The sequence below is a fragment of the Hylobates moloch genome, unplaced genomic scaffold (assembly GCF_009828535.3).
Source record: "Hylobates moloch isolate HMO894 unplaced genomic scaffold, HMol_V3 SCAFFOLD_14, whole genome shotgun sequence".
Classification (NCBI taxonomy): Eukaryota; Metazoa; Chordata; class Mammalia; order Primates; family Hylobatidae; genus Hylobates; species Hylobates moloch.
In genome coordinates, this window is record NW_026652289.1 from 61,249,593 (window position 1) to 61,265,008 (window position 15,416).

The 15,416-nt window shown below is 42.3% G+C and overlaps 1 protein-coding gene and 1 long non-coding RNA gene across 11 annotated transcripts in view; one reads left to right on the forward strand and one right to left on the reverse strand.

The window, feature by feature from the left end:
* The window catches only part of LOC116482348 (uncharacterized), a 91,056-nt gene that overhangs the window by 31,584 nt on the left and 44,056 nt on the right, over positions 1–15,416 (forward strand). The gene's annotated exons all lie outside the window — the stretch shown is intronic.
* The window catches only part of IQCH (IQ motif containing H), a 257,935-nt gene that overhangs the window by 11,230 nt on the left and 231,289 nt on the right, over positions 1–15,416 (reverse strand). For 5 of the 7 annotated variants that reach the window (XM_058427228.1, XM_058427227.1, XM_058427226.1 and 2 more), the window contains one exon: positions 13,472–13,594. The exons of 1 other annotated variant lie outside the window; for it this stretch is intronic. In XM_058427228.1, coding sequence (XP_058283211.1) covers positions 13,472–13,594 — 123 coding nt within the window. Of the gene's footprint in view, positions 1–163; positions 286–13,471; positions 13,595–15,416 lie in introns of all 7 variants that reach the window. One more of the 7 variants, XM_058427225.1, reaches the window with a different exon arrangement.

The following is a 15,416-nucleotide window of genomic DNA, read 5'->3' on the forward strand; positions in this document are numbered from 1 at the left end:
AAAAATTGTCCCGGCACAGTGGCTCACACCTGTAATCCCAGCACTTCTGGAGGCTGAGGCAGGCAGATCACGAGGTCAGGAGATCGAGACCATCCTGGCTAACACAGTGAAACCCCGTCTCTACTAAAAATTCAAAAAATTAGCCGGGCGTGGTGGCAGGCACCTGTAGTCCCAGCTACTTGGGAGGCTGAGGCAGGAGAATGGTGTCAACCCGGGAGGCGGAGCTTGCAGCGAGCCGAGATCACGCCACTGCACTCCAGCCTGGGCCACAGAGCAAGACTCCGTCTAAAAAAAAAAAAATTATATATGTATATATGGTAGCAATTTGTTATGTGGAAAATAATTTGTACTTCAATGGGAAACTATGTGTTGTCTATAGCAGGGGTCTTGAATCCCTGGGCTGCAGACTGGTACCAGATCTGTCTCAGACAGGCCTGTGGCCTGTTAGGAACCGGGCCACACAGCAGGAGGTGAGCAGCAGGCAAGCAAGCATTACCACCAGAGCTCCGTCTCCTGTCAGATCAGCGGTGGCATTAGATTCTCATAGGAGCGGGAAACCTATTGTTAACTGTACAAACAAGGGATCTAGGTTGCATGCTACTTATGAGAATCTAACTGATGCCTGATGATCTGAGGTGGAACAGTTTCATTCTGAAACCATACTCCCTCTACCCCACCTCCACGTCCATGGAAAAATTGTCTTCCATGAAACCGGTCTCTGGTACTAAAAAGGTTGGGAATTGCTGGTCTATAGCACTCCCTGCTGCCTTATCAGATTGATTCTATGGGAGATATTTTACAATTCTTTAAAGTATAGGTAACTGATAGACAAGCAAATGCTGTCCAGTCTGATAAAGGCTCTGTTGATTTCCCTTTCCTGTTCCTCTTGTGGAAAAACCTATTTTGCCTCATTGTGCAAATTTCAATATTCCTGATCTATAAAGATGTCTGTTTTGGGATTCTCTTTTGAACCTGTTATAATATCTGCCTAGTTCCCTCTTTTTGTTTGTTTTGTTTTTTGGAGACAGGGTCTCACTCTGTCACCCAGGTTGGAGTTCAGTGGCTCAATCATAGCTCACTGCAGCCTCGATGTCCCCAAGCTCAGGTGATCCTCCCACCTTAGCTTCCTCAGTAGTTGGGACCACAGGCATGTGCCACCACACCCAGCTAAGTTTTGAATATGTTTTTTGATAGAGATAGGGTTTCGCCATGTTGCTTAGGCTGGTCTCGAACTCCTGGGCTCAAGTGATCCTCCCAGCCTCAGCCTCCCAAAGTGCTGGGATTACAGGCATGAGCCACTGTGCCTGGCAGTTCTTTCTGTTAAATAAAATCTTTATCATGTGTTTATTTTCATATCTGTAGGAGAGGCATGGCTTTACCCTTTTTTTTTTTGAAAATTATCTTGTAACAGTTTTCTCCAAATAAATAAGAGGTAACCCTGGAGTTGTCCAACAGTGGAAATGACTGCCCTGTGAAGCTGTGAACTTCCCATCACTGGAAGCTCAAAAAAGGAAACTATATTTTGGGGCTTTGGTAAAAGAAATCACATGCCAGAATTATGACCACACATCAACTTCCCACTTTATCAAGAAATCTGAGCTTTAGGGCAGACAGTGGACTAAACAGTGGCTGCCAACTCTGGCTGCACATTAGAGTCATCTAATGCCTGGGCCCTACTTCCAGAAATGCTGATTTATTTGGTCTCAGGTGGGCTATGGGTGTAGGGCCATGCTGAGTCATATTGGAGCCCAAGGCAAAGGAAAAAATAAGTAATCTGGTCCTGTTTTCATTAAAAATTTTGATATTTTATTCCTAATGAATTTTTTGCAGTAATTTTGATTGTTAAACTATTGCACTAAAATATTACTTATGTTAATGAGGGGTGTGTGTGTGTGTGTGTGTCCTTAAATTCTGTGCTCAGGAAGAGTGCCTCACTTACCTTACCCTAATCGCAGCCCTGCATGGGCATCTGCTTTTTTTTTTTTTTTTTTTTTGAGACAGAGTCTCACTTGGTCACCCAGGCTGGAGTGCAGTGGCACGATCTTGGCTCACTGCAACCTCCAGCTCCTGGGTTCAAGCAATTCTCCTTTCTCAGCCTCCCAAGTAGCTGGGACTGCAGGTGCATGGCACCACGTCTGGCTAATTTTTGTATTTTTAGTAGAGATGAGATTTCACCATGTTGGTCAGGCTAGTCTCAAACTCCTGACCTCAGGTGATCCACCCGCCTTGGCCTCCCAAAGTGCTGGGATTACAGGCGTGAGCCACTGTGCCATCTGCATTCTTTATAGCTCCTCACTGAGGTCACTCTCTTGGGCATCTAAGGTTGAGAACCACTGCCTAGTACATCTCTTGCATCCCTTACTGTGCTGTCCAATATGGTAGCCAATAGCCACATGGGGCAACTGAGAAGTTGAAAGCTAATAGTACAAATTGAGATGTGTCATAGCTTTCAAAGACTTAGTACAAAAAAAGTAGGACTATCTCAATAATTTTCATACTGATTACATGCTGAAATAATATTTTCAATATACTGGATTAAATAAAATATATTTTAAAAATTAACCTCACCTATTTCTTTTACTTTTAAAAAATGTTGCTCCAAGAAAATTTTGAATTATCTCTGTGGTTTACATTAGTGGTTTTCATTATATTTCTATTGGACAGTGCTATTCTAGGGACCTATGGTTAACACAAATATAACAAATCCTTTCCAGTAAGTGGTTCCCATTTCATAATTTTATATCCCTCTTTTAAAAATAGTTCCATATTGAGAAGGAGCATTAGTAATGATCGGGCATCAAATCCCCTTATGCAGAACAAGTTCACAGAAGTTTCGTATCCAGGGATATGTGGGATATTTATTGGATTTTTTTTTCCTGCTGGGAATAGAATGCTTGGTTGGCAGAGACTTTCCTTTCAATACTTTAAAATTATATTCCCATTGTCTTCTAGCTTTCATAGATTAAGTTGAAAAGTGGCCAGGATAGGTGGCTCACGCCTATAATCCCAGCACTTTGGGAGGCCGAGGCGGGCGGATCACGAGGTCAGGAGTTTGAGACTAGCCTGGCCAGCATGGTGAAATGCTGTCTCTATTAAAAATACAAAAAAAAAAAAAAAAAAAATTAGCCAGGCATGGTAGTGCGCACCCGTAGTCCCAGCTACTCGGGAGGCTGAGGTAGGAGAATTGCTTGAACTTGGCAGGTGGAGGTTGCAGTGAGCCGAGATCACACCAGCCCAGGAGACAGTGCAAGACTCTGTCTCAAAAAAAAACAACGAAAAAAAGAAAACTTAGCTAGCAGTCTAGCAGTCTTATTGCTCATTTGAAGGTAAAGTAATTTTTTTTCTAACTACTTTTAAGATTTTGTTTCTCGGCCGGGTGCGGTGGCTCATGCCTGTAATCTCAGCACTTTGGGAGGCCGAGGCAGGCCGATCATGAGATCAAGAGATCGAGACCATCCTGACCAACATGGTGAAACCCTGTCTCTACTAAAAATACTAAAACTAGCTGGGCATGGTGGCGTGTGCCTGTAGTCCTAGCTACTCAGGAAGCTGAGGCAGGAGAACTGCTTGAACCCGGAAGGTGGAGGTTGCAGTGAGCCGAGATCACGCCACTGCACTCCAGCCTGGTGACAGAGTGAGACTCCATCTCAAAAATAAAAATAAAAAAAAGATTTTCTGTTGCTCTTCAATTTTCAGGAGTATAATCATGATGTTCCCAGGTGTGATTTTCCTTATATTTATCTTGCCTGAGGTTTTTAGTGCTTTCGAATGAGGTTGGATATGTGTTTTGATGTCTTTCACTAGTTGTAGGAAATTATCAGCCAGTATTTATTTAAAATCACTCTCTCTTCTCCTTGTGGGACACTAATTGCAGGAAAGTTAGATTGTTTCCTCCATGTTACATGTATCTCTGAAGCCTTTTTCTACATTGTCATCATTTTCTCCCCTGTGTGTAAGTTGGAATTTTTTTCTACTGGCTTGTTTTCTAGTTCGCTAGTCATTTGTTCTGATAACCTATTAAATTCATATATTAAATTATTAATTTTGTCACACTAATTTTTGGTTCCAGAATTTCCATTTCAGTTAAAAAACTGACTCTAGGTCTTTGGTGACATGAATCTATTACAAACATATATGTTTTCTTGAACATGTTAGTCCTAGCTATTTTAAAGTCCCTGTCTTTAAACTATATTCCTGCTGGGAATAGAATGCTTGGCTGGCAGAGACTTTTCTTTCAATACTTTAAAATTATGTACCCATTGTCTTCTAGCTTTCATAAGATTATGATGAAGAGTGGCTGGGATCGGTGGAGTTATGAGTCCCTGTCTCATAACTCCAATATATGAATCACCTGTGGATCTTTTTCTATTTTTTTCCCCTTTGTTTTAAATGATTTGGTCCTTCTTTTAATATACCTTATTTTTTTATTGGATGGTGGTCATTAAAGATGGAAAATTGTAGCAGCTCTAGATAATATCTTCCTTCAAAGAGGGTTAAATTTTTGTTTTTGGCAGACAAGTAGAGTACTGACAGCTCATCTGGATGTATCAAGGGTTGATTTTATTTTATTATTATTATAATTATTATTTTTGAGATGGAGTCTCACTCTGTCACCCACGCTGGAGTGCAATGGCGTGATCTCGGCTCACTGCAACCTCTGCCTGCTGAGTTCAAGCAATTCTCCTACCTCAGCCTCCCGAGTAGCTGGGACTACAGGTGCGCACCACCATCCTTGGCTAATTTTTTTTTTTTTTTTTTTTAATTTTTCGTAGAAACAGGGTTTCACTATGCTAACCAGGCTGGTCTCGAACTCCTGACCTTGTGATTCGCCTGCCTTGGACTCCCAAAGTGCTGGGATTACAGGCATGAGCCACAGCACCCAGCCCCTGATTTTATTTTATTTTTGTATTTAAAAGTTTTTTTTTTTTTTTTGAGACTGGGTCTCACTCTGTTGCCCAGGCTGGGATGCAGTGGCATGATCACAGCTCACTGTAGCCTCAACTTCCCAGGCCTAAGAGATTCTCCCACCTCAGCCTTCCAGGTAGTCAGGACTACAGGTGTGTGCCACCATGCCCTGCTAATCTTTGTATTTTTTGTGGAGACAGGGTTTTGCCATGTTGCCCAGGCTGGTCTTGAACTCCTGGGCTCAAGCAATCTACCTACCTCAGCTTCCCAATCCCATGCCTGGGATTACAGGCATAAACCACTACGCCTGGACTAAGGGTTGATTTTAGCTGTTGCTGGACCTGGTCTATTTAAAGGTTTTCCTTCATGCTTTGTGTTTAGTTTTTCTCCTAGAGAAGTGTCCTTACTCCTAGAGTTTGGTCCTTTTGAAGTCTCCACTGGAAGCTTGAGGTGTTTATTAGGACCCTTTCAATTTAGCAGGACATGAACTCCTAACATCATGTGACTTTTGAAATATCTGCCAGATCTTTAGCCTCCCAGCTACTGTTATATTTTTCCTCTGGATTTTTTGGAGTCTTGAGCTGTTCATTCTACCAGGTATGAGTCAATTAGGGATTTAAACGGCATGCACACAAAAATTTTTTGGGCTTACTTCCCTTTGATCACCTTTGTTCTAGGATTTTGGATCTCAAGTCTCAAACAGTTTGACAGTTTTGAACTCCAGGCTCTGTTGCCTCCCAGCACTTTGGGAGGCCGAGGCGGGCGGATCACGAGGTCAAGAGATCAAGGTCATGAGGTCAAGAAAAAAATCTGTTTAGATTTATTTCCTAACACATTTGTAAATGTCCTTTAAAACTTAGGGGAATATGACTCTCACCTTAGATGCTTCTGTTCTTTCTTTCTTTATTTTTTTTAGAGATGGAGTCTTGCTTTGTCGCCCAGGCTGGAGTGCAGTAGCGCTATCTTGGCTCACTGCAACCTCCAACTTCTGGGTTCAAATGATTCTTGTGCCTCAGCCACCAGAGTATCTGGGATTACAGGGATGGGCCATCACACCCGGCTAATTTTTGTATTTTTAGTAGAGATGGGGTTTCGCTATGTTGGTTAGGGTGGTCTCGAACTCCTGGCCTCAAGTGATCCACCCACCTCGACCTCCCAAACTGTTGGGATTACAGGCGTGAGCCACCGTGCCTGGCCCTTCTGTTCTTTTAAGGACTGTTTTAGTTGCCCTTCAATGCCTTCAAGCAGTTGTTTTATATATATCTCAATCCAGCCTTTATAATCATTTTTAGTGAGTTAGTTGGTTACAAGCTACCTTGTCATGGTCAGAATGTGTAAGTTTGGCAAGATATTTATAACTTTCTAAGAAAGGTGACCAGGACTGTTCTTAGCCCTTATCCAGAGGAAACAACAGAAATGAAAGGCTTACACAAAGCTGTTTTTTCTTATCCCATAAAACAATTCCGTATTTTATTTTACATGTGAGAGATGTAAGAGTCTACCCTTAGGCAGCTCACCAAAGTAAACCTCAATGTTAGCAACATTTTCCCCAGGCAACTGCAGTCTACTTATGTACCCCAGAATCTCCCTTCACAATATGCTTATGTGTTACTCCCTGGCTATCAGATTCCCCATTACTGTCCTACTCAGGCCCGTTTCCCATGTAGCATCTTAGGTTATAGATCTTTTTGTTCGTGTTTATCCATCTTTCTCCCCGCTCGACGATATTTAAAATTTTACTTCTGTGTAAAATTCTTTTCAAGCTAGTTATTAGAAAGCACCATAATAAATAACTTTTTTGCTAGTAAACTTGCAAAGTGATTTAACATTTTAAGTCTCAGCTTCCTCATTTATAATATCAGAATGAAAATGTCTACCTTTCAAAGTTATTGCAAGAATGAAACAAAATGTGTGAAAATATTTAACAATGTATAAAATGCTATCAGATATAAATAACTATGGCTGATCCATGATATCATCTAGATCAGGTCTGGCTCTCTTGATCTGAAAAGCCATGAACTATAAAGAAAAAAAACAAAATTATCTATTCAGTCTTCACTATTCAAAAACTGGTGGAACAGGACTGGGTAACTGCAATACATACTTCCATTTGGAAAGAGAAACAATGAGAGAGAAAAACAGAAGACAGGGCTTTGTAGTAATTCTGAAATCCCACTGGGCAGACATTTCCAGGGCCCCTATCCTTTGGGTGGGAAATGTTCCTTGATTAGTTCTGATCCCAATTGCTTCATGAGCTTAGACACTATTCTTTGTGGTCCTTGACTCTGCCTTCTGAGATTTTATTTCTTTTCCATAATTGTCCTTGGGCCACATCTGAAGTGAATATTAGAGATTATATTTTCCTTAGCAATTTTTTAAGAGATGAGATCTTGCCATGTTGCCCAGGCTGGTCTTGAACTCCTGGCCTCAAGTGAGCAGTCCTCCTGCCTCAACCTCTTGAGCAGCTAGGATTACAGGCATAAGCCATCCTTAGCAATTTTAAAACTTTCTCACCCACTTCCTGCCTGTAGATAGTTGAGGGCCCAAGGGTTGTTTTAAGTCTTAAGCAGCAACAGTCTCTTTTAATCCAGACTGAGATTTCTCTTGACGTTGAGTTCTTTCAAGAACTTAGCTGGTTTCTAATCTGTTTGATTTCAATCAGCTACAAGTAGCAATAGCTACAACATGGAGTTCTTTTCTAGATACTTCTTAAATTTTCTATATTTCTTTGCTTTCTTGCTTCTATGCCTCTCTCTTAATTTCAGTTATCTTAAGCCTATGAGGCTTCAGTAGGAGAGCTATACCCTTTTTCTTTTTACCCTTTTGTTCTGTTCTCTTTTTCCTGAGAGAGTCTTTCTAAATGAAAATATGTACTTGATATGGTTTGGCTGTGTCCCCACCCAAATTTTATTTTGAATGTAGTTCTCATAATCCCCACATGTCATGGGAGGAACCCAGTGGGAGGTAACTGAACCATGGGGGTGGTTACCCTTATACTGTTCTCATGATAGTGAGTGAGTTCTCACTCGATCTGATGATTTTATAAGGGGATGTTCCCCCTTGGCTTGGCACTTCTCTCTCCTGCTATCTTGTGAAGAAGAATGTGTTTGCGTCCCCTTCCGCCATGATTGTAAGTTTCCTGAGACCTCCCCAGCCATGCAGAACTGGGAATCAATTAAACCTCTTTCTTTTATAAATTACCTAGTCTTGGGTATTTCTTCATAGCAGCATGAGGACAGACTAATACAGTACTGGATGCCATAATCTTTGTTGGATTCATACTCTGAGATGCTTTAATTCAGAGGTTTTAATAGTAGGTTATAGTCATACCTTTAATTTGACTCACATTGCAAGGCTGAGTTTTAATTGGCTTTGGTTGTGTAAATAAATGTCTCTTCAATTTTTAAAATTCTCATTTTTGAGGTTTAAAATCAGTTCAGCTTTTCCCATTTTGCAAAGTGCCAAATTTCTGAGATCTCTCTATTCCCTTTCATTTCTGCTTGCAAGATGTCTGATTCATTCAGAAGCTCATATTTTTTGTATAATACCTTGCCAAATGCAGTCGGCAATGCCTAATATACACCATTAACACTAAAATTTCCAACTGTTTCTCCTAGAGCTGTAGGTACATTAGGTATATTATTTGCCTTCCAAGTAATTGCAGGTATTAGTTTTGCCAAATATTTCACCACTTCATAACATGAATTATCATCCTTCTGCTTTCCATTAACAGTTTCCCAGCCACTCACTGCCTGACTACCAAGCCAGCACCAAAATCTTAGGTTTCTGTTGTAGCAGCATCTTCTTTTGATACTAATTTCAGTATAACCTGATTAGGCTGGGTTATGTTGCAGTAATTCAACAAAATTACTGGTTGTTTCTAACAATGAAAGTTGCAGTTCTTGGCCCTGCTCCATTTCCCTTATGAGTTGGCATGGGTCTTTGATCACTGTGAGTACATGCAGGGACCCAGGCTGAAGGAGGCTCTGTCTCAATGTGGTTCCATGATTTCCAAGGCAGGAAAAAGGATATGGCAACTCAAGAAGTGGCTCCTACAGGCTTCTGCAGAACAAGGACACGTATTACCTCTGCTTATATTTCACTGACCAAAGCAAGTTATGTGGCCATGCCCAACTTCAGGAGGAGGGCTGAGGAAATACAGTTTTGTTATGTGCCTGGAAGGAGGAGAATCAGAATATTTGTGAGCAGCTCAAATGATTCCCACCATGGCAATACCCTGGCCAGAGGAAATAATTGCTGGTGACTATGGAGCTATTTAGGATGGTGGCGCACTGCCTATGTATGTGTGACACCAGCCCCGCCCCACACTGGTGCAGGCAGTAAACATGACGCCTTTCTCCATATGGCTTTCATTACAACTTCATTTCATTAGGAAGTCAGTGGGGTATTCTGTAGCATTAGAGAAGTACCCGGAATGAGACCCACCAAGTTGCTAACAAACTCAGCAATGCTCCCTTCCCATATATGTCAAGGAAAAATAAACTCATAGAGTGATCTCATTTCCCTTTTTTCCCCTGGGACTTCAGACAAGAACATCATTTGAAAGTCTGTGATCATAATGGGAAGAAAAACAGTGCTGAGAATAAGGACTTTTGAGGATTCTTCTTTTGGTAGCACTGACGATGTGTCATTAATGTTACTTTCTTTTTCTGGAATGAGCACCCACGTTAAACTCAACCAAGAGTGGGAGCAGGTTACTCTGGAATTTGGGTAAATGATCTTGTTTTTAGACTCAGCATAACCCAAACAGGCAATAAAATTTTAAGGAAATTAATTGTTAAATTTTTTTTCTCCTTTTTAATGTAGAGATAGTCATAGGGGCTATGAAAAGAAGTCTGTGTTTCTCCAGCTGAAGAATACATAAGAGGTACCTAGAGGGGATATATTGGAAATGGATTCCAGAATTCTTCTTGACTGGGTTGGTAATATTTTAGAAATAGAGACAGTTGGTGGGAAACAGTCCTTAGGGGGAAAAAGGGCTTATATAGGGGACACCTTGTGTAAGACGAAGAATCATGCTTGACTTTGTAGACAATTATGGGTTCATATGTCAGTTCCACAAAATTCCTGGCTGTATGACCCTGGGAAAGTGCTTAAAATCTTTAAGCCTAAAGTCCTCACTGTAATATGGTAGAAATAACACCTTCTTATAGGACAGGCATGAAGAATAAATGAGATAATGAAGTAAAGTGCTCAGCTCAGAGGCCAGTACGCAGTAGGCACTCCATAAATGCTGGTTCACCACTTACCAACCTTCCATCCAAGAAAAGGCAATTAAGACAGCAAGTGAAGAGTCCTGACCAGGGATGGACACCAGGGTCTGAAAAGATGAAAACTCATCTCAGGAAAAATAAAGCAAGGATACTGCTGGAGAATTTTTGTGACTCAACTTCTTCTCTCTTTTATTGTACTTCTGTTTATTATCTGCTCCTTTTCTTTTTTCATTTCTTTCTTTTTTTTTGAGACAGAGTCTTGCTCTGTCACCAGGCTGGAGTGCAGTGGTGCGATCTTGGCTTACTGCAACCTCTGCCTCTCAGGTTCAAGCCATTCTCCTGCCTCAGCCTCCCGAGTAGCTAGGATTACGGGTGCCTGCCAACACACCCAGCTAATTTTTGTATTTTTAGTACAGACAGGGTTTCACCATGTTGGCCAGGATGGTCTCGATCTGCTGACCTCGTGATCTGCCCACCTTGGCCTCCCAAAGTGCTGGGATTACAGGCATGAGCCACCGTGCCTGGCTTATCTGTTCCTTTTCTTTCTGATTATCGCCTCCTCCTCTTTTAGTGGATTCTCTCAGTCTCTGGATTTTCTCCTCTCTCTTTTCTTCTGTTATCTTTTTCTTCTTTGCATTGTTTCATCATCTGTTGCCCCAATCTATATTTCTTCTCTCTCATTTTATCTTTCATCTTTTTTTAACTTGTGCATGGATGTCCTGGAGGTGAGTCTATGGAACTCTGCTGGAAGTGTCTTTGGTGCCCCTCTGTCTGCCTTTTCTTTTCTTTTTTTGAGACAGAGTCTCGCTCTATGGCCCAGGCTGGAGTGCAGTGGCACGATCTCGACTCACTGCAACCTCTGCTTCCTAGGTTCAAGTGATTCTTCTGCCTCAGCCTCCTGAGTAGCTGGGATTACAGGTGCATGCCGCCACGCCCAGCTAATTTTTGTATTTTTAGTAGAGACGGAGTTTCACCATGTTGGCCAGGCTGGACTCGAACTCCTGACCTCAGGTGATCCACCCACCTCGACCTCCCAAAGTGCTGGGATTACAGGCATGAGCCACCGCGCCCGGCCTCTATCTGCCTTTTCTGCAGCTGTCTTCAGTGAGCTTCCTGACCCTCAGTGGAACGCTCTCCTCTGCGCCATCCACCTGCTTCCCTCGGCCTTAGCCATCTGTTTCCCCTATAAAATCTGCTCTTGGAAATAGATCGATCAACTCAGAGACAAAGGAGTAAATAACTTATAAAGTTTGATGCTTTACTTACCCCAAGGGTACTTGAACTTCAGTCAAATACAAAGTCTTAAGCCCAAGAAATAAATCTCTAATAATAATTTCAGGCAATAGAAAGTAATGAAGCACTTTTTTGTGGGGGGAAGGGCAGGAGACTGTCCCTGCCAAATATGCCTTTTTACAGAGTTGTTCTACTTTGATATTTTAGAATAAAACAAATAGATTAAGATAAAGCTAGAGTTAGATTTAGCCACCTTCTGGTATGTGGAAGTGTTTTGATCTAATCAGTTTGGGGCTAAAAACTATTTAATTCCAGAGGGATTGTGTGTAGCAGATGCAACAATTAATTTCAGGTAAATCAGTTCAGTCTGGCTTCTTCATTCTCTCTTTATCAATTTTAATGTAATTTGCAAGGGGATCCAAGCTCCACTTTATGTGTCTGCAAACAGCACGAACCCATCTAACCAAAGAGTCTCATGTGCCCTGACAGTGCCTGGCAGCCTACTGGGGATTGCCAAGTGTCAGCCAGACCATTCTATTCACTTGGCCTCGTGCTGAAGGTCTGCATGCTTTTTAAGAACGTATAAAATTTGGGGCCGGGCGCGGTGGCTCACGTCTGTAATCCCAACACTTTGGGAAGACGAGGCAGGCGGATCACGAGGTCAAGAGATCGAGACCATCCTGGCCAACATGGTGAAACCCTGTCTCTACTAAAAATACAAAAATTAGCCAGGCATGGATGCATGTGCCCGTAATCGCAGCTACTCGGGAGGCTGAGGCAGGAGAATCACTTGAACTCAGGAGGTGGAGGTTGCAGTGAGCCAAGATCGCACCACTGCACTCCAGCCTGGTGACAGAATGAGACTCTGTCTCAAAAAAAGAAAAAGAAAATAGAACATATAAAATTTGATCCTTGAAAATTGTACTAGTCTCAAGCATAAAGAATATGTTAATAAATATAGAACTGAATATCTACAAATCAAAACATCTGATCGACTGGTTACTACTCAATTCTTATGTCATTATATATACCTCATATTTAATGTGGGAGATGAATATATTTTAAGATGTTTGAGGTGCTGTGAAGTGGGTCTTCCATAAGTAAGAGTGTACAGGGTTACTCAGGGTCTTAGAATGGCCCTGCGTGTGAGAGACTTGAAAATCTGAATCAAAGTGGAAAAACATGAAACTATTTCTCTGGAGTAACACGAGTCTCTAGCCATAAAACGGAGGTTCTATTTTTGGCAGGAGACGTTGCATTGCACTTGCCCCTAGCCAGCTACATCAGGATAAAGCAGCTATGCAGGGGCCCCCAGTATCATTGGAAATAGACCAAAAGTAGAGAAAATGGTTTTTATCAGAACTCCCTTCAGAAATAAATTATCAAGTATCAGTAGGAGGATGCTACGGACTGAATTGTGTCCTAACCTTCCAAGTGACTGTATTGGAGCTAGGGCCTCTAAGGAAGTGATTAAGGTTAAATGAGGTTGTAGGCATGATGCTCTGATTGACGGAACTGGTACCTTGTAAAAGAGACAACAGAGATCTCTCTCTCTCCTTCCATATGTGAGGACACCACAAGGAGGCAGCCATTTACAAGCCAGGAAGCAGGCCCTCACCGGGAACCAAATCTGCTAGTGCCTTGTCCTTGGACATACCAGCTGCCAGACAGTGAGAAAATACGTTTCTGTGGTTCAAGCCATTTAGCTTGTGCTATATTGTTATGGCAGCCCCAGCAGACTAAGACAGAAGCTATTCATTGATAAGCAGCTTTGGGTGGGATCAGGAAGCTCAGGGCCTGCTTCAGGATCATGAGGTGGTCCCCAAAATGCCTCCTAAGTCTGGAGAGCTTGCATGGCTTCTGCTTTAGCAAAGTGGGTGTGTAAGATTGGGGATGAAGTAGAACTTTCCAGGACTAAGTGCTACTTTCTGTGGAGTTGTGTATCTGCTTTTCCCCAAGCAGCAATCAGCCTTCCTCTACAGACACGTCAAACCAATATTTAAAGAATATCTATTTGAAGGAGCACCAAATTATTAGCTACCTAGATCACCCACAGGCATATCTTTGGTCCGCCCCTGGCCAACTGTAACCCTTCATACCTCAAGATCATAGCCAATGCCATGGGCCCTACAGATCTGGAGAAAAACATAGTGGAAAACCAGTGAGAGATTGCTGTGTCTTAGCTGGGTGGTCATCACTGCATAGCGACTGGTTGCCAGCGTCTGGAAAGGAGCACAACTGAATTATTAAACAGATATTTAAATAAACTTGTAATTTTGGAATACTTGTAGATTAACAGGAAAATTGCAAAGATAATTCTGAGAGTTCCTATATCCCCCACACCCAGTTCTCCTATTGTTAACATCTTACATTGCTGTGGTACATTTGTCACAACTAAGGGAACAAATTGCTACATTACTTTTTATTTTTATTTTATTTTTTGAGACAGGGTCTCGCTCTGTCACCCAGGCTGGAGTGCAGTGGCACAATCTGGGCTCACCGCAACCTCTGCCTCCTGGGCTTAAGTGATACTCCTGCTTCAGCCTCCCAAGTAGCTGGGACTACAGGTGCGTGCCACCAAACCTGGTTAATTTTATTATTTTTTTCTAGAGACGGGGGTCTCACTATGTTGCCCAGGCTGGTCTTGAACTCCTAGCTCAAGCGATCTGCCAGCCTCGGCCTCCCAAAATGCTGGGATTACCGGCGTGAGCCACCACACCTGGCCCTACATTACTATTAACATAAATCCATACTTTATTTCTATTTCATTGGTTTTTCCCTAATTCCTTTTTTCTGTTTCAGGATCCCATCTAAGACACCACACCGTAACTAGCTGTCATATCTCCTTAGGCTTCTCTGGCCTGTGACAGCTTCACAGACTTTCCCTATGGTTTGATGATCTTAACAGTTCCGAGGAGTAAAGGGCAAGCATTTTGTGAAATCTCTCTCAATTTCAGTTTGTCTGATGTTTTTCTCCTGATTAGACTGTAGTAATGTGTTTTTGAGAGGAAGACCACATGGGCAAACTGCCATTTTGCTCCCTTCATATCAAGGGTAGATAGATGGTATCAGTGTGACTTACCACTGATGATGTTAACCTTTATCACCTGGCTACAGTGGCTTTTGAAGTTTGTGGAAAAACTTTACAGGTTTCTCTGCTGTAAAGATATTTTCCCGCTCTTCCCATACTTTAACCTTTGGCAGCAAGTCACTGAGCATGGTGGCCAACATTAGAAATTTGATGCTGCTTTCTTTGGGGAAACGGCTCTTCTTTATCTTGCTTGTCTATCAGTGAAAGCCATGCCAAAGAGATTGGTGATAGTAGGCCCAAAGTGCTGTCATTATGTATTTCCTGAAAACATTTAAAATTTAATACGTACCAGATAAAGTACTGGATCCTGCAGTTTTATAGCATGTTCTTTGTGAGATGTGATATTTGCCTTAGTCAATCAGCTGTTTTTCTCTAGATAGCTGGAAATTTGGAGAACTGCATATAGGGCCATGGCCAACCTTAGGGCATAGAAGATAAAGGTGCCTGGCTTGGCTCTTGAACTGTGGTGACACACAGGTGCTGGGCAACTAGGTACCCAGACTTGTGCAGTGACTTGGAAAAGGAGTAGGCAAAGAAGGTGCTGCTGGTCTGGAGCTGGCTGTAAGGAATCGTAGTGACCTGACATGCATTATAATCAGGACTCTGGCTCGCCTCCTGTCTCTGAGATAACGCAGGGGAATTGGGGCTGACTGAGTGCTCTGCAGAAAATAGACCTCCTTTCCTCTCCCGCATCCCTCTCTCCCTCTCCCCTCCCCCTGCCCCCACACACACACTCAGATTTTGTGGCACTTTTGGTGACATGCTTCCCTCACACATGATGGGGGGACCATGTTTTTCTTCAACATTTATATCAAGTCCTGTGTCCGAAGGTCACATCTTCAGTACCACCAGTTAAGGCTGCTCATCCTAAATGCAAGTAGAGTCCACATCTACAGACCGTGTTAGGCCCCCACAGGCTAATACATCTTGAGTTGTGTACCCCACTTGTAGCG